We start from the raw sequence: 24207 nt of genomic DNA on the forward strand, positions 1-24207 counted from the left end.
AACTCCCTAGAAAGGCCAATACCTAGGAAGAAACCTAGAGAGGAACCAGGCTATGTGGGGTGGCCAGTCCTCTTCTGGCTGTGCCGGGTGGAGATTATAACAGAACATGGTCAAGATGTTCAATGTTCATAAATGACCAGCATGGTCGAATAATAATAAGGCAGAACAGTTGAAACTAGAGCAGCAGCACAGTCAGGTGGAAGTTGAAACTGGAGCAGCAGCATGAATTTCCCTGTATTTAGCACCATCCATCGTTCCTTCAATTCTGACCAGTTTCCCAGTCCCTGCCATTGAAACACATCCCCACAGCATGAAGCTGCCACCACCATGCTTCACTGTGGGGATAGGATTCTCGGGGTGATGAGAGGTGTTGGGTTTGCGCCAGACATACCGTTTTACTTGATGGCCAAAAAGCTCAATTTTAGCCTGGGACCTGTTGGATCGGAGGGTGAGGGCTAGGGCTAGGGTCATTCCCCCCAGAAATGTCAGGGAAATTGCAGGTGCCTTGGTGAAAGAGTGGGGTAACATATCACAGCAAGAACTGGCATATCTGGTGCACTGCAGTACTATCTGACATGCACTGCAGTACTTAATACAGCTGTTGGTCACACCAGATACTGGCTGTTACTTTGGATTTTAACCCCCCGCCCTTTGTTCAGGGACACATTATTCCATTTCTGTTAGTCACATGTCTGTGGAACTTGCTCAGTTTAAGTTTCAGTTGTTGAATTTTGTTATGATCATACAAATATTCACACATGTTAAGTTTGCTGAAAATAAATAAATCAACACAGTTGACAGTGAGAGGACGTTTCTTTTAGAATACAGTATATACATATGAGATGAGTAATTGGCTATGAAAAGCCAACTGACATTTACTCCTGAGGTGCTGACCTGTTGCACCCTCGACATCCACTGTGATTATTATTATTTGACCCTGCTGGTCGTCTATGAATATTTGAACATCTTGGCCATGTTCAGTTATAATCTCCACCTGGCACAGTCAGAAGAGGCCTGGCCACCCCTCATAGCCTGGTTCCGCTCTAGGTTTCTTCCTAGGTTTTGTCCTTTCTAGGGAGTTTTTCCTAGCCACCTTTCTTCTGCACCTGCATTGCTTGCTGTTTGGGTTTCCTGTGACATTGGGTGCTGTAGGTGTCCTGGAGGTCTGCGTTGGGCATACCGCACCACCCTCTGGACAGTCTTGTGGTTGCGGGCGGTGCAGTTGCCATACCAGGCGGTGATACAGCCCGACAGGATGCTTTCAATTGTGCATCTGTAAACGTTTGTGAGGGTTTTAGGTGCCAAGCCAAATCTATTTAGCTTCCTGAGGTTGAAGAGACTCTGTTACGTCTCTGTGTGGGTGGTCCATTTCAGTTTGTCAGTGATGTGTACGCCAAGGAACTTGAAGCTTTCCACCTTCTCCACTACGGTCCCGACGATGTAGATAGGGGGGTGCACCCTCTGCTGTTTCCTGAAATCCACGATCATCTCCTTTGTTTTGCTGACGTTGAGTGAGAGGTTGTTTTCCAGGCACCACACTCCCAGAGCCCTCACCTTGTCCCTGTAGGCTGTCTCGACTTTGGATAAAAGTAGAGACTGGTATGTGAGTGTGCTTTGGGCGTTCAGTAACCTCAGAGCATTGTGAGATTGTCCATTTGTAAATTCAGAGCGTTTCGCTCTCTGAACGTTCAGAGCACTCTGGCCGAGGAGTAGGGTTGAGCTGAGCATTCTGACCCAACAACAGCAGTCAATCACCAAGCTAACTGGCTAACGTTTGCTAGTTTGCTAGCTACTTCCAGACACATGAGAGAACAGCTCACTCGGACCATTTTATTCACCCTAGCAGAGCTGGTTAGGTTGTTTTCATGTTATCCAGAGTGATGTTGACTGCAACTGTGCTGCTGGCAACAATTTAATTTAATTACGCTTTTTTTGCCAATAGTTACTGACACCGGCCATATACAATGGGTGTTGAGCGTTCGTAAATTCGTCAGTTATTCTGTGCTCTGCCACACTCAGACCAAAGTGCTCTGAAATCGGAGTAGATAGCCAGAGCGAATTTACCAGCTATGCCTATCAACGGGTGTCACGTGACTTCATAAACATTCTATTGAAACAGTTACTTGCATAGTGGAGTATTAAGATAGCTAAATCTTACCTGTATATATGGATGGACGCTTCTTCCTCTCTGTCACGGATGCCATGGTTACTCTTTGTTTGAAGATGTAATCCGGAAACAGGTGCTTTATACAACAGCCTTCTGTGTGTTCTCTTTTTGACTCCGTCTGCATATTTGCAATCAAACTCAGAATTGTATCCATCTCCTTAGCTATGATACTCTAATTCCACTGATTTCAAAACTCGGTCCTCCAGAATGTAGAGAACAACACTTATACAGTTCTACTACGTGATATCTTTCAAAAAGCCACGTTAGAAAGGACTACCTACACATACTGATCAGCTCATATTATAGACAGAGGCATGCTACATGGCAGACCAATCCAAACTCATCTCTCGGCATGTCCAGCCCACTTATGTCAGCCAATCATGGCTAGCGGGAAGGTTTCTGACTTTTTCCGTGGCTAAACAAACTAGGCTCGTGATTTAACCATTTTATTTGTACAGATTGCATGCAAATTTGTTGTTAAGGCACATGAAACACATGTTCCAGAAGGCCTTTCTGCACAAAAAATGCATTTTGATAAAAGTAGTCACGCGCAACATACGCCTAATTTCCTGAAACGGGTCACAAATTCCCTTACGCTGATGACCTTTTTCAAATCCAATCAGTTTTCCACATTGATTCAACATCATCACATTTAATTTTCGGGTTGAAATGACGTGGAAACAATGTTATTTCAGCTTGTTTTTGCCCAGTGGGTAGTCGTTGTTATGGATGGTTTCTCCTTGGGAACAGCATCAAATCAAGGCTGGTCACAAAACATCGTTAAGCAGACTACAGAAGTGAATCTTGAATAGATAGAAGCTATGTGGCTTCTTTGAAAGTAGCCCTAGCTGCCTAGACAGAGCAGAGGAGAGGCACAGATGTCATCTTGTTTGCAGAATGAAGAGAAGACCTGTGGTGAGAGCATCAATATGACTGCTCCTCTCTAAACATTATTGTCTGAGCTGTGACAACACACAAAGGAGCTGAGCCTGATCCCAGGCCTGCTGGGTTAGCTGCTTTTACTAACATCCACGGACACAGAAGACATGTTCTTTATAACTTGTCCCATCAGAGCCAAATCCATGTATGTATGGACTACATGTTGCTATGCTAGACAACAGTGCAGCAGTTGGGGAGGCTAGAATCTTTATTCAAATCTTCCAGTATATCTCTCAAATATTCAAAGAACCGAGTGTGTTATGTTACTAGTGCCTGGCTCTCTGTCCCAACACACACACACACACACACACACACACACACACACACACACACACACACACACACACACACACACACACACACACACACACACACACACACACACACACACACACACACACACACACATACAAATACAATACACACTTGTACTCATTCTCCCTTCTCTGTCTTCTTACTCCAGAAACTCAGAGCATGGAGGACTGTGGCGAGAAGCTGAAGAGGATCCTGGAGTCCCCCAGCGTGCCCCAGGCCAACCACCAGCTCCTGGTGCACCTCACCAGACACCTGGTCAAGGTGGCCCAGAGTGAAGCTCAGAACCAGGCCAGCCCCAGGCTTCTAGGCCAGGTCTTCAGTGAGACCATCTTCAAACACTCCCACTTCAGGTAAGACTGATTGGTGCACTGATGAAGTGGTGTGGCTGGCTGAACTCTTAGATAGACAGGTGCTATCTAGAACCTAAATGGGTTCTTTGGCTGTCCCCATAGAAGAAGCCTTTAAAGAACCCTTTTGGGTTCCAGGTAGAACCATTTTCATGTAGATCAATTTCCACAAAGGGTTCTACATGGAACCAAAAGGGGTTATTCAAAGGGTTCTCCTAAGGGGACAGCCGAATAACTCTTTTTTCTAAGATTGTACTGTCGAACATGTATAGGAAACATGTTAAAAATGGGTCTTATGCATGTTATATTCTCAGGTATACTGTATACTGACACGTGGCTTGCAGCTACAGTCAACTAATGAAAATGTAAACAAAGCATGTTACCCTGGAGCTTTAAGATAAAAACCTGCTAGCCAGCAGCTTCAATTATGTTTTTATGTTGCTGTTGTTTTTGATAGTGATAGTGATGCTGTTCCTATCCTCTTCATGTACACTCTCAAGTTTATTTTAGAAGAAGAAGAAGAAGAAGAGGACGTTTAGAATTCCCTGTGCACTTGTAGGCCTTTGGGCATGAACTGATAGAGCTGCGTTTACTAAAGGGAAAGGTATGCAGTAATATTTGGCTCGGCGGTAATGTTAACATCCTGTCAATGTAAATCGTAAGCTGAAATGGTCAAGCAAAGCATTGTCCTGGTGAGCATGCTGTTTATGTTTCACATACACTGGAAAAGCTCACTGGGAGAATTGCTCTGTGAATTGCTCTGAATCAGTGAGGAAAGTCTGTTTCTGGCTTCTCTTTACACATAAAACTGGAATAAGAGATCACAGTCAATGAGGCAGAACCTGTGATATTTGTGTAGCCTCTTCCACTCACTCTGCCGTTCCCTTCTGATGTCACCAGGAGGAGTGAGCGTGCTGGATTATCCCAGAATGCATTGCTCTCCCTGGCCCTTCACTCCGTTGTGTTGTTGATATTAACTTTGACCCATGGTGTTTCAGCCCTCTGACCATAACCACCAGAGAACCTGATGGAGGCCAACCTGAGTCTATTTGTCTGACCTTTACTGGGGAGTTTAGTATGTCTCAGTGTCTTGTAGTGCACTACCTTTTACCATTTGGTACTCAGACGTAAACTCATTGGATAGAAAGTAGATAGGAACGGCAGGGCAGGGAGGAAGTCTTCTTAACCCTTTAGCTCTAGGCCAGGCAGAGAATTCTGACAGCAGAGATTATAGAGTGTTAAGTAGTAGTAGGTCATAGAAGTAGTTCAAGATCAATAGTTGTTGAAATCAGATTAACTGTGGAAGGAAGATGAAAATGTAATCCAGTCATCTGCAGGGTACTGTAAATAGTGCGTTTAGTGTTGTGTTTGCACGCAAATGTCACCATATAGTTTACTGTACATAGTAACCATAGCGTAAACATAACATAATCTCTCTCTTCCGCACTTGTATTTCATGTCAGAGTTGTGGCCTGTCAAACTACTGTCGTGAGAGCACCGCACGGCAGGCAAAAATAGAGAGAGTTCATCAGCTTCCTCAGAGAGAGAGGTCACATATGTATCCATCACAGGACTTGAATTATAGGAAATAAATACATAAGTAAATCAACACTTTCGCTGACCCAGTACCAGGCAAGAGAGGGAAGGCAGGAGAGAGAGGAGAACCAGAGGAGTCTATCTGCCTGAGACATTAGCTTACCATCCCATGGATGACCTGGGCCTTTTCCCCTCAAAATCCCCCACTTCCACCTTTTCCTCCTTCACTCCTGTGATCTGGTTCATTACCAAGATACTCTTTCTAGAAGAAGCCAATTAGTTCCATTTACTACTGCAGTTCAACCATACTTATGGATTTTATGGTTATAAGAAGAATGACACTCTCTCTCTCTCTCTCTCTCTCTCTCTCTCTCTCTCTCTCTCTCTCTCGCTCATATCTCTCTCTCATATTTACATCCGTGACCGTGTTCTCCTCGTGCTTGAACTTTTGACATATCTGTCCCTTCATTTGACCTCAGACCCTGCCTGTCCCTCTCCCTGCAGTGCGGACGTAAACCCAGAGCACCATGTGAAGATCATGGAGGCCCTGATTGCAGCCGGGGGACTGGTGGAAATGCAGGCAGCCCCAGGTAGGACACTGCCTTTTTGGACCTGAGCTATACTCTCTCCGCCCTTCTCTCTTTCCTGATATGGTTGAGTGTCATGGTCTTTTACATGGTTGTGTCCCAAATGGCACCCTATTTCAGATATAGTGCACTACTTTCACCCAGAGCCCATAGTAAAGCCTAGGTATTTACTTCAATAGAGAGTACAGATGTCCGCATTTTAGGCAGGGCCTCATGGAGAGAAGCAGAAGATTGAACTTCACTCAATTTTTTCCCCCAGTTAGTTAACACTATAAAGGTTTCCCTTTACTGTGGCAATTGTGATCGAATCAACTCATTATTAGCCACTTTCAATGCAACATACCGAAGCAAAACAATATACTGTATGCAAGAGATTTTGTTCTGGGCAAAACATACCAGAGTAGGATTCTATTGTGCATAACTCCTGTACTCGACACAGGAGTTATTTTGTTTTAAACTGTGTTTATGGCTGTGGTCGTGAGTAGATGCGCTTGCTTTAAGATCTGAAAGCTTTTGAGAGGGTTTATTCTAATGTCCCCTCGTTAGATTGTAACTGATCTTGCTCTCGCTAGCATTAGTTGTTAGTCTTGCTGTTGTGATGTGCATAACTGAAGGACAGAGACTACATTTTCATGGTTGTTTGATCAATAGGACTGTAAAGTTCCCAAAATGTAAGAGGACTCTCGTGGTGTATGCAGAAATCCATTCAGGTGTATTTCGGGGCGTTTGGCAAATAACGTTCTAATATTCTAAAGTTGCACTGTTGCAATTGCCTGTAAAAATACAATCCAGTTGAAAGTGAATGATTGCAGGCCCATGTGGCAAATGGCTTGTTTGTATGAAGGTCCACTGTAGCTCTGATTGGCTATAACGCACGGGTCTGTGTAGACTCCGGTCCTGGACAAGACAGATGTTTTTATTTGTTTTTATTTACTGCAGTTTCTATTACTTCTCCAAATGCACAGCCACTTTCCCACTCTATATTGTTAGAGAATTTTCACAAATGCCTTAGTATACGTAATTCCTCAACATTCCAATAATTTATCAAACATGAAAATGACCCTATCTAAGTGGTCGCTTGACAGATTATTTTTTTCAAGTGTCATATTGTTCCTGGGGGTGTATATGAACCGATTTTAAATATTTCATGTTGCTAAAATGCTGTCCACTTTAAATGTAACAATGTATCACACTTACCAAATGATGATAATTTGAAGCTTCACTTATTGTTGAAAGTTGTTCTTGAAAAGGGAGAAGCTAACAAATTGGCAATAATAACACCTGCTGCAGCTGCTGGTATCTTGCCGACAACAAAAGCTAGTTAGCTAGACCGTGGGAAAACAACATCTCGCTATTGCGCAGTGATTTATATATATATATATTTTTTTGTATGTAACCTTCATTTAACTACACAAGTCAGTTAAGAACAAATTCTTATTTACAGTGATGGCCTACTCCGGCAACACTGAGCCAATTGTGCACCTCCAAATGGGACTCCCAATCATGGCCAGATGTGATATAGCCTGTATTTGAACAAACTATTATTCAGGTGTGCACCAGCTCATGTCTTTCCTTTCCAACAAAAACTGAAAAAATATGAACATTATAGAAATTAATAGTATAATTATAATTATTATTATAATCATTATTTTATAAATCCTTAGCTCTTCTCGGATGGCATAGAAGGCCCATTGTTCCCCACTGTGTTTGGGTTAGTAATAATTTTCCCTCAGCATGCATTTTTTCACTATTCTGAATGCCTAAAGAATCCGTACATTGTTCTGAAATATGATCACAGAAATACTGGACATTTTGGACGATGGTGGTGATTTGACAAAATTACAATCATGGTCTTGAATTGGACACACATTTTGCTGGTCTCGGTCTTGACTCGGTCTTGGACCCCTTGTCCCCCTCCCGGTCTTGACTTGGTCTCCTCTATTTGGTCTTGAATCGGGTGGTCTCGAACGCAACACTGTTGTAGGCCAAACCGTTCGAATGCTACAGGCGTTTTTGCGAGAAGATGTCAGAGCTGTAGGCAAATGTGGTGGATTGAGAAACAGCCCATGCAAAAATATCTCTAGCTAAAATTGACGGATCTTGATGGGGATTTTTTTGTTATGTTACTTAGAATGACGCACCGTTGTGTCAATAGACTCTAGGGGGGTTTTAACTTCAACGAATCACTCATCTGTAATTATGAAGTGCTTTGAAAGGCTGGTCATGACACACATCAACTCCATCATCCCAGATACCCTGGACCCACTCCAATTTGCGTACCGCCCCAACAGATCCACAGATGACGCAGTCTCTATTGCACTTCATACTGCCTTCTCCCACCTGGACAAGAGGGGAAATAACTATGTGAGAATGCTGTTCATAGACTGCAGCTCAGCGTTCAACACCATAGTCCTCGCCAATCTCATCACCTAGATGGGGACCCTGGGACTGAACACTTCCCTCTGTAACTGGATCATGGACTTCCTGACGGGAATACCTCATAATGACAAAGTGAAAACATGTCTTTTGACATTTTTGCAAATGTATTGAAAATAAAATACAGAGGTATCTAATTTACATAAATATTCACACCCCTGAGTCAATACTTTGTAGAAGCACCTTTGGCAGTGATTACAGCTTTGAGTTTTTCTTGGTATGTCTCTAAGAGCTTTTTTTCACATCTGGATTATGCAACATTTCTCCCATTGTTCTTTTCAAAATTATTCAAGCTCTGTCAAATGGGTTGTTGGTCATTACTATACAACCATTTTCAGGTCTTAACATAGTTTTTCAAGCAGAATCTGTGTTTGAAATTCACTGCTCGACTGAAGAACCTTACAGATAACTGTGTGGTACAGAGATGAGGCAGTCATTAAAAAATCATGTTAAACACTGTTAACACAGAATGTGTCCATGCAACTTATTATGCGACTTGTTAAGCACATTTTTACTCCATAACTTATTTAAGCTTGCCATAACAAAGGGGTTGAATATTGACTGAAGACATTTTGGTTTTTCATTTTTTAAATGTATTTGTCAATAAAAAATTAAAAACATCATTCCACTTTGACATTACGGGGTAATGTGTGTAGGCCAGTGACAACAAATCAAAAGTTTATCCATTTTATATTCAGGCTGTAACACAATAAAATATGGGGAAAAAGTCAAGGGGTGTGAATACTTTCTGAAAACACTTTAGCCACATTCCTGTGTATTTTGTTCCTCTTGTGTTCCTCTTTTTCTTTTTATGATTTTCTTTTCTCTCTCTACATCATTGGGAAAAGGGCTTACAGTATAAGCAATCATTTCACAGTTAATTCTACACCCGTTGCGGTGGCAGTGTGTCTGTAGAATGAAATTGTTGGTGTTCTGTCCAAGGACAGGCTGGTTCTAAAAGGCATGGCAGGGTTCTGGCAGAGAGAGCAGACATTCTGTATTATGTCTGTCCTGTAAGAAACAGCCCACTGCCATCATGGGGTGTTTGTTGGCGGTTTTAATGAAAAGACTTGTGTAGCTTTCCAAAGCTGGACCATGTAGTTTATTTAACTTGTGTATTTCTCACAGTGGGAAAACGCACAACCTCCAGTGGAAAAGATACTTATGGTTTAAGAAATGTCCTGAGCTACTGTAACAAATTGTGCATAGCATGATATAATAGCATACGTCTTCCTTCATTTGTTTGCTTTGCCGTGAAATCTGCGATAATGTAACCAGATATCTGCATTTGTCCGGCTGGGCTGCCAGTATTTATGTCGAAGAAACATCCCTGGAGAGTCAGCCAACCTCAGTAACACAGTTTCTCTGGACCCCCTGCAAGGTTCTTTTAGTAGGTGTGTACATCTGGACACCAGGTGTTACTTTACGATGCGTTATAAAGGTTTCGTATCATTCCAGCCAATAGTTCTGAAAGTAGTGCTCACGAGTCAAAAACTGGTCCCCGAAAATTGTGCACAATTGTGCACATCTTCTAATTCGTAAAATATTTAACACATTTGTAAGTGCTTAAGAGCCTGTTCAATGTAACTATAAGATGACCACCTCTCCTCCCTTCAGCTGTGATCAGGAATGTTGGGCCCTATATTAACCCTTTGTCTGTGCTTGGCTTGAGCCAGGACAAAGGCACTATAACTCAGAGCCAATCATCACACTCAGCATGCCTGGAACAGAGAGGGGTTTATGGGGTGGCTTTCACCACCTTGAAAGTCAGAGTCAGGGGGCTAGATGGGGGTAATGGGGGCAAGACATAGGGTTAGTGGGACATCATTTAGGAGAATAGAAGGGAGGGACGGGAGCAGCAATGAAAATGGTAATCAGCATGGGGTTGTTGAGGCCTTTATTTCACTGATATATCATTAGGACTTTGCATTCCAGCAGCTCTTACACTAGGGTCCTTTATGCTTTAATTACTATAAAAACAACATTTCATTTGGCATAATTACCTAGCAATTATATAGTAATGGAGTTGAAGGTTATGGTTATTGTTACATAAGTAGAGTGTGGAACGGTCCTTAACAGTACATTTTTCCAGTATAAGGTATTCAGCCTCCAGAGTTACATTGTGTGGAATGAATCCCAGTGCCCTTTTTAAGTGTCTGTGGATGATGTGTGGGTTGGCAGAGTTACATTAGACCAACAAAGAGGTCACAGGAGTCCTGTCTATTTGTCTCTGATATGCAACATCTTTTATAACCTGTTTCACACAAACCCACTAGACGAGCTCACTGAGTGGATGGGATGGAATCTCTTCAAGATCATCTTGACATTTTGCGACTGCTTGAATGACTGTCCAATCAAGCATACAGGATCTCCATACCTCTAGTATCACTAGCTATGATCATCTTTGTCTCTATTCTGTCAACTCAAGATGAATCATTTAAATGTTTTACGTTGCAGAAGTAAAGTCCACAGGCCTTTTGTTTATCAGATTGAATCTCAGTATTAAAAAAAAGGCCAGTAGCCACAAAGTGTGGACAGTGTGGACATGCAGGTACACAATTTGTCTAGGTCAGCTATGTGTCTTTGTTTGTGGGGAGAAAGAGAGAGGTCAGGTTCACGTGTGAACACTTTTCTCCCCCACTGGATCCGTAACCAGCACCCCTACCACCCCTCACCCCTCCAGCTTCAGAGTCTACATTAGCCCGAGTCAAAGGTCAGACTAGCTCCCATGGGTGTATCATTAATCCCTGATTAGGCCCAACCAAGCCTACTGCAAATGGAGTCTTAAAATAATGCGACCAGATACGATCCCAACCTGAGTGTTCAAGTTTGTGTGTGTGTGTATGTGTTTGGAGGAGCAGGATCGCTTGAGTTTTACACCTCGGTGGATCCCAGCTCAGCCAGTCAATCTGTCAGCCATTACCATCACGCAATACTAACGTTGCCAACCAAGATTTTTTTTATTTTTTTTATTTTTTTAAACACCCCATTTCACATTTATGCCATTTTCAGCTTTCCACTGCCGACGGCACGCAACCCCTTCCCACAGCCTAGCAAATGTAACACACACACCCTATACCCCCCCCCCCCCTTCCCGGCCCCAGGACATTTATTTGGGCCTTAATGTGTTCCAGGCAGGGAAAGTTTGTTGGTAAAACATTGCGTTTAAAGGCAGATCTTGTGGGCTTGCGTTTGGCTTCCATCGTCTCGGATGACTAGCCCTGTCAGATACTGATGGATTCATTGTGGCTGTGAGCATGTTGCTCTGAAAAAAAAAGAGGGGAAGAGGGAGAGAGAGATACACCTCTCATTCAACATCTCCTCTCTCTCTGTTTTCATATCCCCCCTTCTCTCTCCCACTCTCTCTCCCTCCTTTCTTTTCTCCCTGTGTTTATAGCAGGGTTTACAAACAGTACCCATTCCAATGTGTATAATGTTCTCTATTATATTGCAATGCATTCCATCTCCCATAAATAACTAGTTCAAATGCTGGAGCCCATTTGCAATAAAAAAAAAAATCATGATTTTAACCAAATAACAACAAAACATCACATAAAATAATGTGGAATGTGTCTATGTGAGAATGGTGCAAATGTGTAACTTTTGGTGGAGACTATGAAACTCTGGCTGTTTCCTTTAGCAAGTTCATGCTGTATGATCATTCTCTTTGTGTGTATACAGGCCTGTATGCTGAACTTAAGTTCGCCCACTCACCATCCATTCAGAGCAGGTCTCTGTCGCTCTGGTGTTCTGTGTTAGAGCATACTGTATAAATAGCATTACAAGTAGCATATCTGGTACACAGAGACTGTCACGAACCCACGCCACCAAGTTATTAGTGAGCATTAGTCATCAGGGCATCTGATTGTTTTTGTGATTGGAGAGATGTGTCATGATGTAATTCAACAGCTGTGTTAGCGTGTGTAAGATAATAATAATAATTTGGTGGCTGTGTATATTTGTCATATTTCACACATGTACAGTTGTGTATCAATACGTGTGTGTGTGTGTGTTGTCTGTGTGTGTGTGTGTGTGTGTGTGTGTGTGTGTGTGTGTGTGTGTGTGTGTGTGTGTGTGTGTGTGTGTGTGTGTGTGTGTGTGTGTGTGTGTGTGTGTGTGTGTGTGTGTGTGACTCATGGAGTATGGTGGCGGTCAGAGAGAGGGCATGCATGAGAATGACCGAACAGTTGGCCCGCTGGTTGACCATTTACAGTGCAGTTCACTTAACCACAACCAAGTCACTAGAGTGACTGAGAATGAATGTGGGTGAGAGGGTGAGAGTGTGTGTGTTTGTGTCCGTATGACTTTAGAGTTTACGGTAGTGTCCTTTAGAGTGTGGCATGGGGCGGAAAGTGGCGACATATCCTGTAATCCTTCTGTGGGGTCAGCAGCAATGCAGTGGTCTAGTTCCATGGAGCTACTGCAAAGCCACTCATCAGGAAGAGGTATCTGCGTGTGTGTGTGGACATGTTTAACAATACTTTTGGGGACCAGACATAACAATTGGGGACATTATGCAGGTCCCACAAGTAAAAAGGTTCTTTCTAGGGGGTTTCTGGTTAGAGTTAGGGTCAGGGTCAGGTTATAGGTTAGGGGGTTAAAGGTTTAGATCAGACATGCCCACAAACTAGATTTTTGCTTGCGTTGTTTACTTCAAACGAAGTAAACAACGCTCTACCTCCTGGGGATTTACCCTGATGCTGCCAGTGGCTTGCAACTATCAAGAATGATGCTTACAGACTGAACTGATGGGTAATCTATTTCGACGCCAGGTAGAGGTAACCTAATGTTAGCTAGCTTACTAGCCTATCTGGACTAAGTTAGCTAGCTAGCTAAAGTCCTGTATTGAACTCTGAAAGCCATTAGCTAACTCGTATAGCTATATTTTGGATACACACTGCCAATCAATTGAATCTATGCCATGGTAGTCACTGCTAGACTGGTAGCTAGCTACCTTCAGCAGAGTAAACATGTTTGTTTGTTAATCTTAACTTTGACTTATGTTAGCTAATGTAAGCTAGCTAGCTTTAGCAAATGACAGTAGCTCAATCTGTTGGCCATACATTCCACTCTTTCATGGAAGACATTCCATTACTGTTTGTATGTTGGTAGCAATGATGTGCCACTATGTGCATACATCGTCTATGGTTGGTAAGTTGGTTCTCAGCTGGTTAGCAATCTTGCTGCCAATTTAGTGATGCTAGCTAGCTAGCTAACGAGGCTATATACAGGGGGTACCAGTTAGTCAAGGTAATTTGTACATGTAGGAAGGGGTGAAGTGACTATGCATAGATAATAAACAGCCAGTAGCAGCAGTGTAAAAAACAAATGGAGGGGGAGGGGGGTGTCAATGTAAATAATGCGGTGGCCATTTGAATAATTGTTCAGTAGTCTTATGGCTTGGGGATAGAAGCTGTTAAGGACCCTTTTGGTCCTAGACTTGGCACTCCGGTACCGTTTGTCATGCGGTAGCAATGAAAACAGTCTATGACTTGGGAGACTGAGGTCTTTGACAATTTTGGGGGCTTTCCTCTGACACGCCTATTATATAGGTCCTGGATGGCAGGAAGCTTGGCCCCAGGGATGTACTGGGTCATACGCACTACCCTCTGTATCGCCTTGAGGTCTTATGACGAGCAGATACCATACCAGGTGGTGATGCAACCGGTCAGGATGCTCTCGATGGTGCAGCTGTAGAACTTTTTGAAGATCTGGGGACCCATGCCAAATCTTTTCAGTCTCCTGAGGGAGATATGGTGTTGTCGTGCCCTCTACATGACTGTCTTGGTGTGTTTGGACCATGATAGTTCGTTGGTGATGTGGACACCAAGGAACTTGAAACTCTGAACCCGCTACACTACAGCCCCATCGATGTTAATTGGGGCCTGTTCAGCCCAACTTCTCCTGTAGTCAACGATCAGCTCCTTTGTCTTGCTCACATTGAGACAGAGGATGTTGTCCTGGCACCACACTGCCAGGTCTCTGACCTCCTCCCTATAGGCTAACTTATCGTTGTTGGTGATCAGGCCTATCACTGTTGTGTTGTCAGCAAACTTAATGATGGTGTTGGAGTCGTGTTTGGCCATGCAGTCGTGGGTGAACAGGGAGTACAGGAGGGGACTATGCACATATCCCTGAAGGGCTCCATTGTTGAGGATCAGCATAGCAGACGTGTTGTTGCCTATCCTTACCACCTGGGGGCGACCCGTCAGGAGGTCCAGGATCCAATTTCAGAGGGAGGTGTTTAGTCCCAGGGTCCTTAGCTTAGTGATGAGCTTTGTGAGCACTATGGTGTTGAACGCTGAGCTGTAGTCAATAAAAAGCATTCTCACATAGGTGTTCCTTTTGTCCAGGAGAGAAAGGGCAGTGTGGAGTGTGATTGAGATTGCTACATCTGTGGATCTGTTGGGGCGTTATGCAAATTGGAGTGTGTCTAGGGTATCCGGGAGTATGCTGTTGATGTGAGCCATGAGCCATGAGCAAAGCACTTCATGGTTACCGACGTGAGTGCTATGGGTTGCGGTAACCATTTAGGCAGGTTACCTTCGCTTCCTAGGGCACAGTGACTATGGTGGCCTGCTTGAAACATTTAGGTATTACAGACTCGGTCAGGATGAGTTTGAAAATATCAGTGAAGACACTTGCCAGTTGGTCATGCTTTGAGTACACGTCCTGGTAAACCGTCTGGCCCCACAGCTTTGAATGTTGACCTGTTTAAAGGTCTTGTTCACATCGGCTACTGAGAGCATTATCGCACAGTCATCCAGAACAGCTGGTGCTCTCATACATGCTTCAGTGTTGCTTGTCTTGAAGCGTGCATAAAAGGCATTAAGGTCGTCTGGTAGGCTTGCGTCACTGGGCAGCTCGCGGCTGGGCTTCCCTTGGTATTCCATAATAGTATTCAAGCCCTGTCACATCCGATGAGCATCAGAGCTGGTGTACTAGGATTCAATCTTAATCCTGTATTGACGCTTTGCTTGTTTGATGGTTCTTCTGAGGGCATAGCAGGATTTCTTATAAGCATCTGAATTAGTGTCCCACTCCTTGAAAGTGACAGCTCTAGCCTTTAGCTCGATGCAGATGTTGCCTGTAATCCATGACTTCTGGTTGGGATATGTACGTATGGTCACTGTGAGGACGACGTCGTTGATGCACTTAGTGATGAAGCCGATGACTGAGGTGTTATTCTCCTCAATGCCATTTGATGAATCGGGGAACAAGCAAAACAGTCCTGTAGCGTAGCATCTGCCTCCACTGACAACTTCTGTACTGAGCGAGTCACTGGTACTTCCTGCTTTAGTTTTTGCTTGTAAGCAGGAATCAGGAGGATATAATTATGGTCAGATTTGCCAAATGGAGGGCGGGAGAGAGCTTTGTATATATCTCTGTGTGTGGAGTAAACATGGTCTAGAGTTTTCCTGCATTAAAGTCCCCGGCCACTAGGAGTGCCACTTCTGGATGAGCATTTTCTTGTTTGCTTATGGCCTTATACAGCTGGTTGAGTGCAGCATCGGTTTGTGGTGGTAAATAGACTGCTACAAATAATATAGATGAGAACTCTCTTGGTAGATAGTGTGGTCCAGAGCTTATCATAAGGTACTCAGGCGAGCAATATCTCAAGACTTCTTAATTGCGCACCAGCTGCTATTGACAAACAGACCCCTCGTCTTATCAGACGTAGCTTCTCTGTCCTGCCGGTGCATGGAAAATCCCGCCAGCTCTATATTATCTGTGTCGTTGTTCAACCACGACTTAGTGAAACATAAGATATTACAGTTTTTAATGTTCCGTAGGTAGTATAATCTTGATCGTAGCTCATCCATTTTATTTTTCAATGATTGCACGTTGGCCAATAGAACGGATGACAGTGGGAGTTTATTCAGCCTACGAATTCTCGGAAGTCTTTTCTTCACACAAATGACGGGGATTTGGGCCCGTTGCTGAGAAAGCAGTTTATCCTTCCCGTCGGACTCGTTAAAGAAAAATTATTCTTCCAGTTGGGGTGAGTAATCTCTGTTCTTATGTCCTGAAGTTATTTTATGTCATAAGAGACGATAGCAATAACATTATGTACAAAATAAGTAAAAAAATAAGTTACAAACAACGCGAAAAAATGAACAAAATGGCACAGTTGGTTAGGAACACGTAAAACGTCAGCCATCTTCTCCGGCGTCCCACAAAAAGATTGTGGGACAGAATCCTGCAAGGGACACTGCAAGGGACACTGAAAGATATAAAATCAACATAAGTAATGACACAACCACCTTATTCTTCTCTCTGCATATTCTTAAAACACAATACAAAGACATGTCTACAAACATACCCCTGCCAAGGGCTACTATTGACAAGAATGAGCTGTAAAAGTCAATGGGACGTTTACAGACAGGTCTTCGAGATGAGGAAGCGGGTTTTGGTCGTGCTTAGAGATAGTACATGTATTGTTGTGTATGAGAGCCATTGAGAAGTGCCATTTCTCCTCGATTTTCCTTACACAACAATGCATACTGTGTAAGAACTATCCTCCTAATACTTTTCACACCTTCTGCAGCCCCCCAGCCCATTCACTTTGTTGACTGATCTTTTTTCTCAAAAGAAGCTCATAATATCAATCATTGTCCCTAAACAATACACTAGCTTGTCTCTAAACACTTACAGTGCCTTCTAAAAGTATTCATCCCCCTTGGCGTTCTTCCTTTTTTGTTGCATTACAAGCTGTCACGTTCGTCATTGTAAGGATGGTCGGACCAAGATGCAGCGTGGGGTAGGTTAATAATTTATATAGACAGCTGCCTCTGATTGGGAAACATACCAGGCCAACATCGAAATGCAAAAACTAGAGTACCCACCCTAGTCACACCCTTACCTAACCAAAATAGAGAATAAAAAGGATCTCTAAGGTCAGGGCGTGACAGTACCCCCCCCCCCCCCCAAATGTGAAGTCCGGCTGCAAACCTGAACCTATAGGGGAGAGTCCGGGTGGGCTACTACCCTCGGTGGCGGCTCCTGTGCGGGACGCAGACCCCGCTCCGCTCGTGGCTCCGCCAACTTCGGTGACGCCTCTGGTGCTGCGATCGTTGCCGGAAGCTCCGGACCATGAATCATCGCCGGAAGCTCCGGACCATGAATCATCACCGGAGGAATCGAAACATGGATCATCGCCGGGGACTCCGGACCATAGATCGTCGCCGGGGACTCCGGACCGTAGATCGTCGCCGGGGACTCCGGACCGTAGATCGTCACTGGGGACCCCGGACAGTAGATCGTCGCAGACGGCTCTGGACTGTAGATTGTCGCAGACGGCTCTGGACTGTGGATCGTCACCGGAGGAACCGGACCGTTTTAACAATAAATTATCAAGGTCACCCCCGTCGCCGGAGGCTCTGGACTGTGAACAATCGCAGGAGGCTCTGGACTGGGAACCATCGCTGGAGGCTCTGGACTGGGAACCATCGCTGGAGGCTCTGGACTGGGAACCGTTGCATGAGGCTCTGGACTAGGGGTTGTCGTAGGAAGCCTGGGGCGTGGGGCCGGCACAGGTGGCACCGGACTGGTGACACGCACTTCAGGGCGAGTACAAGGAGATAGCACAGGACGTACTGGGCTGTGGAGGTGTACATCAGGGCGAGTGCGGGGATCAGACACAGGACGTACTGGACTGGGGACACGTACTTCAGGGCGAGTACGAGGAGGAGACACAGGACGTACCGGACTGGGGTGGTGCACTGGAGGCCTGATCAAAACAAATCTAATCTAATTTATTTATATAGCCCTTCGTACATCAGCTGATATCTCAAAGTGCTGTACAGAAACCCAGCATAAAACCTCAAACAGCAAGCAATGCAGGTGTAGAAGCACGGTGGGTGATGCGTGGGACCGGCACAGATTGCACCGGACTGGTGACACGCTCTTCCAAAAGCCTGTGTTGCCGCATACACCTTACCAACTCCATTCTCCGGTATCCCTCCTCGCACTGTTCTATTGACTCCCAGGCGGGCTCTGGCACTCTCCCTGGGTCGACCGACCACCTCTCTACCTCCCCAAAAAATCACATGTTTAACAGACTGTCAGATGGGTACGTTACACACACAAACACACACACACACACACAAGCACAGAGAGACTCTGGCCGTGAAGCCACTCAAAGAGTGTCTCAGGGGAAGTTGGGATATGCAAAAAAACTTTGTGTTAATACACAATGGTACATGTGAAATCAAATATAAGCACCCTCCAAATTATTATAATTAGAAATCTTTTGCTTGTGCTCTCTTTTTTCCCCTACCCCTTTCTCGCTTTGCCCATCCATCCCTATCTACATATCTACACCTGTCTCAAAGTCAACAGTGAAGAGGCGACTCCGGGATGCTGGCCTTCTAGGCAGAGTTCCTCTGCCCGGTGTCTGCATTCTTTTGCTCATCTTAATCTTTTCTTTTTTTTGGACAGTCTGAGATCTAGCTTTTTCTTTGCAACTCTGCCTAGAAGGCCAGCATCCCGGAGTCGCCTCTTTACTGTTGACGTTGAGACTGGTGTTTTGTGGGTACTATTTCATGAAGCTGCCAGTTGAGGACTTGTGAGGCATCTGTTTTTCAAACTAGACACTCTAATGTACTTGTCCTCTTGCTCAGATGTGCACCGGAGCCTCCCACTCCGCTTTCTATTCTGGTTAGAGCCAGTTTGCGCTGTTCTATGAAGGGAATAGTATGCAGCGTTGTACGATATCTTCAGTTTCTTGGTAATTTCTCGCATGGAATAGCCTTGTTTCAGAAGAAAGTTCTTTGTTTCTGGCCATTTTGAGCCTGTAATCAAACCCACAAATGCTGATGCTCTAGATACTCAACTAGTCTAAAGAAGGACAGTTTTATTGCTTCTTTAACTTCTTATGGCTGGGGGGCAGTATTGAGTAGCTTGGATGAATAAGTTGCCCAAACTAAACTGCCTGCTCCTCAGTCTCAGTTGCTTATATATGCATATTATTATTAGTATAGGATAGAAAACACTATAAAGTTTCCAAATCTGTCAAAATATTGTCTGTGAGTATAACAGAACTGATATTGCAGGCAAAACCCTGAGGACAATCAAACCAGGAAGTGGCTTCTATTTTGAAAACTCCATGTTCCATGGCCTGCCTTTGCTCCATTTCAAGGGATATCAACCAGATTCCTTTTCCCATCGCTTCCTCAAGATGTCAACAGTCTTTAGACATAGTTTCAGGCTTTTATTTTGAAGAATGAGCACGAACGATAACATCGTGTCATTGTATGGTCTGGTGCCAGCAACAGAGTTTGGGCAGCCATTGTCCCTCCCTCTCCTACCGATAAAGACAGTTGCGGTTTATATATTATTGATTATGCATTTTAAAAACTACCTGAGGATTGATTATAAAAAATGTTTGATATGTTTCTGTGGACATTACAGAAACTATTTGGAATTTGTCTGCGTTGTCATGACCGCTCTTTCCTGAGGATTTCTGAACATAACGCGCCAAACAAACGGAGGTATTTTGGATATAAAAATAATCTTTATGGAACAAAAGGAACATTTATTGTGTAACTGGGAGTCTCGTGAGTGAAAACATCCGAAGATCATCAAATGTAAACGATTAATTTGATTGCTTTTCTGATTTTCGTGACCAAGCTACTTGATGCTAGATGTACGTAAGGTTTTGTTGAGCGATCGATAAACTTACACAAACGCTTGGATTGCTTTTGCTGTAAAGCATATTTTCAAAATCTGACATGACAGGTGAATTAACAAAAGGCTAAACTGTGTTTTCCTATATTGCTCTTGTGATTTCATGAATATAAATATTTTACTAATATTGTTTGAATCTGGCGCTATGCAATTCAGCGGTTGTTGATGACAATTATCCCGTAAATGGGATGGCAGCCATAAGAAGTTAATCAGACCAACTGTTTTCAGCTGTGCTAACATAATTGCAAAAGGATTTCCTAATGATCAATTAGCCTTATAACATGATAAACTTGGATTAACTAACACAACGTGGCATTGGAACACAGGAGTGATGGTTGCTGATAATGGGCCTCTGTATGCCTATTCCATCAGCCTTTTCCAGCTACAATAGTCATTTACAACATTAACAATGTCTACACTGTATTTCTGACAAATGTTATGTTATTTTAATGGACAAAAATATTTTATTTTATTTCAAAAACAAGGACATTTCTAAGTGACCCCAAACTTTTGAACGGTAGTGTATCTCTCACTCCTCTTGTTCCATCTTGTCCTGACTCTACCCCATTTACAAACCTGTTATTTTTTCCCTCTCTTTCTCAGTCCCTCTCTTGCCCTCTCTTCTCTCTTTCCTTTCTCTTCTCTTTCTCTTCTCACCTCTTTCTTTATCCTCTCCCACTCTCTTTCTCCTGTCTCCCACTCTGTCCTATGCTCCCCCTCTCTCTCTCTCTCGCTCTCTCTTTACCTCGAGCCAAGTTCAATTGAAAACTTGTTCATATCCTTTTCCATGTGTTAAGCAGGTAAACCTTTTTCCAATCGATCATAAACTGCTTTCCCTTCACCTGAATCATTAAATGACAAATAAATGAGTCCCTAATTAATATGACGTGAGTGCTCTTAAGCTGTTTACAGAAGTCAGAATGTATCAGGAGCTTAGCCTGGACATACTTAGCCTCTGGCTGGAGTGAGTGAGTGAGTGAGTGAGTGGACATACCCTGTGGAAAACCAGGTGTTTCATCACTAGGAGAGAACTGAGCTGATGATGTTCTCGGTCAAATAAAGGTTAAGCAAGATAGAAATAAGCATAGAGGCATGTATAGAGTTAGGCAGCACGCGGTTCTGAAGATTTAAACATCTGGTTCAAGTTCTAAAATTGAGTTTTTTTATTTGGTCTGTCAGTTAAGCCATACTTGTAGGCCTATGACATTAAAACATAATGATGTGCACACACCCAACTTAATAACAATGTTAAAATGAAAATTAAGATTCTACCATGAACCCATAAAAGGTTTGGTTTTAACTGGAAAACTGTCGGCCAGGAGGCATGGCCTATTAGGGGCGTGGTTTCCAGATAGTTATTTTTGGCCACCCTTGAGAGTAAATGTCATTCCTGTTCATCATGTTAAGATTGTACACTGCACATTTCAATTTCCTTGAATGTTTTAGCACATAACAAATTCTAATATAAATTTCATGACATTATTATTTGAGATACAATGTTAGGATATGTATTAGTTACAGTACATATCCCAAACATTGTGAAATGCATAGGCTCTTTATGAACTAAGCCATATTTGTCAGTATTCAACCTTACTTAACATGTGATGGTTCAGTTGGTAGAGCAATGCCAGGGTTGTTGGTTCAATTACCTTGGGGAACCAGTATGGAGGGGGATTATGATAATTTATGGATAAGCTTATCTGCTAATTGAATAAAATGTCAATAACAGAACAGATGAACCTTTAATGAGATTTACTCTCACGGGTGACCAAAAATAACTATCTGAAAACAATGCTTCTTCAAAGCCATGCCTCCAGTCTTCTGATCTGACCTGCTGGGTCATGTCTCAATAACCCAGCAGTTTTAAAATAAAACAACCCAACTAAGTGACCCAATGCCAGCAGCCCAGCAGTTGGGTCTTCCAAACAACCCAGCATTTTTGGGGATGCAGTTTATCAGATAATACTGTAGCTAGCAGAGGGCTCAGGCTCAACCACACGGAAAGTTTTGGTCTCACGTTATGAGGATGTATCAGCCTCCAGCCCCAAGGTCAAAGGCACTTTATATGAAGCCATTAAATCTGCCGGATATTATAAAGATGGAGATATATAAAAATAGTAGACATTTTCACTTCACATTTCTAGAAAAAGACACTCTCTCCTTTCCTTTCATACCCTAGGTCTTAATAGGTGACTGGAGGGACATAATTGGTCCATGACTGTGTGTGTTTGTGTGTGTGAGTGTCTGTGTCAAATAACATTGCTATATACAGGCACAACCAGTACCGAGGTGATATGCAGGGGTAATTGAGGTAGCTATGTACATATAGGTAGGGGTAACTAGGCAACAGGATAGGCAATATACAGTAGTAGCAGGCATGTGATGAGTGTGTGTGAGTGTGTATGTGGCGTCAGTATGTATGTGGGCACATGTTATGTGTGTGTGGACGTATGTAGTGTGTGTCTGTGTGTTGAGGTGTGATGGTAGAATGTGTGTGTGTTTTGAAGACCACAGGTAATGATAACCTGCCCCACCACACACACGGGTGACTGCATACACGCATATCACTGGCTTTCATGGTCCTCTGCAGATGGGCATACACACACAATCATGCACCCCCACAACTTCATACATTTGCTTGCGAAAGTATTTACCCCCCTTCACATTTTTCCAAATTTTTTGCCTTACAACCTGGAATTAAAATAGATTTTTTGGGGGGGTTGTATCATTTGATTTACAGAACATGCCTACCACTTTAAAGATGCAAAATATGTTTTATTGTGAAACAAACAAGCAATAAGACAAAAAAATGAAAACTTGAGCTATTTACAAAACTACTCACCCCCAAAAGCCAATACTTTGTAGAGCCACCTTTTGCAGTAATTACAAATGCAAGTCTCTTGGGGTATGTCTCCATAAGCTTGGCACATCTAGCCACTGGGGTTTTTCCCCAGCAATCTTTAAGTCATACCACAGACTCTCAATTGGATTGAGGTCTGTGCTTTGACTAGGCCATTCCAAGACATTTAAATGTTTCCCCTTAAACCATTCTAATGAAGCAGTATGCTTAGGGTTATTGTTCTGCTGGAAGGGGAACCTCCGTCCCAGTTCCAAATTTCTGGAAGACTGAAAAAGGTTTCCTCAAGAATTTCCATGTATTTAGCAACAAACATCATTCCTTCAATTCTGACCAGTTTCCCAGTCCCTGCCGATGAAAAACATCCCCACAGCATGATGCTGCCACCACCATGGGGATGGTTTTCTCGGGGTGATGAGAGGTGTTGGGTTTGCACCAGACATAGCATTTTCCTTGATGGCCAAAAAGCTACATTTGTGTCTCATCTGACCAGAGTACCTTCTTCCATAAGTTTAAATAACAATTTAAATGACTGCACTTGTTTGTGAATTGTTGAATTATTCAAGAGTGTAATATGTAGGGCATTCACTGCTCTAGAACTTCTCTTAATTGACATGCACGGCTATTCTGAGGGCAAAATGGGGTGGGGTGCAACTTAATATTAGGAGGGTGTTCCTAATGTTTGGTATACTCAGTATAAAAGTACAGTAACATTATCACACAGTGTCTTTCATATCATACAGAGCTAGGTACCAAGCTAAACAAAATGTCTGTCACGCACTGACCTTAGAGCTTTTTATGTCACTATTTTGGTTTGGTCAGGGTGTGATTTGGGTGGGCATTCTATGTTCCATTTCTATGTTTTTGTATTTCTTTGTTTTGGCCGGATATGGTTCTCAATAATGGACAGCTGTCTATCATTGTCTCTGATTAAGAACCATTCTTAGGTAGCTTTTACCCACAGGGTTTTTGTGGGTAGTTAATTTCTGTTTAGTGTTTTGCACCTTTCAGGACTTTTTCGGTGATTCCCTTTGTTATTTTGTTATTCGTGTTCAGTTTTAATAAAGTAAGCATGAACACTTACCACCAAAAAATCCACAGGAAAGTATTGTTTAGGTATCTTTTTAGAGAACCGGTAGTTAGGTATATGGCTTGGTTTGGCACAGATATTCTCTTGTCAATAGCTATTGTACCAAACTTGCCATGACAATGAAAATATTATATTCTGAATCAGGGGAGGATGGAGAACAATCAACATTTTTGTGTCTAAATTGTTTAAAAACAATATTCAGATATCAATCTTCAAAAAATCTAGAATTGACCCCCCAAAAAGTG

At 43.1% G+C, this 24207-nt stretch overlaps 1 protein-coding gene across 1 annotated transcript in view; it reads left to right on the forward strand.

Annotated features, from left to right (window-relative positions):
* Nucleotides 1-24207, forward strand: part of LOC109898154 (phosphatidylinositol 3-kinase regulatory subunit gamma) — a 302420-nt gene that overhangs the window by 151762 nt on the left and 126451 nt on the right. Inside the window, exons 6-7 of the mRNA XM_031833698.1 lie at nt 3570-3771; nt 5809-5894. Of these exons, the coding sequence (XP_031689558.1) occupies nt 3570-3771; nt 5809-5894 (288 nt within the window). The remainder of the gene's footprint in view (nt 1-3569; nt 3772-5808; nt 5895-24207) is intronic.

Source organism: Oncorhynchus kisutch, linkage group LG10 (assembly GCF_002021735.2).
Source record: "Oncorhynchus kisutch isolate 150728-3 linkage group LG10, Okis_V2, whole genome shotgun sequence".
Classification (NCBI taxonomy): domain Eukaryota; kingdom Metazoa; phylum Chordata; class Actinopteri; order Salmoniformes; family Salmonidae; genus Oncorhynchus; species Oncorhynchus kisutch.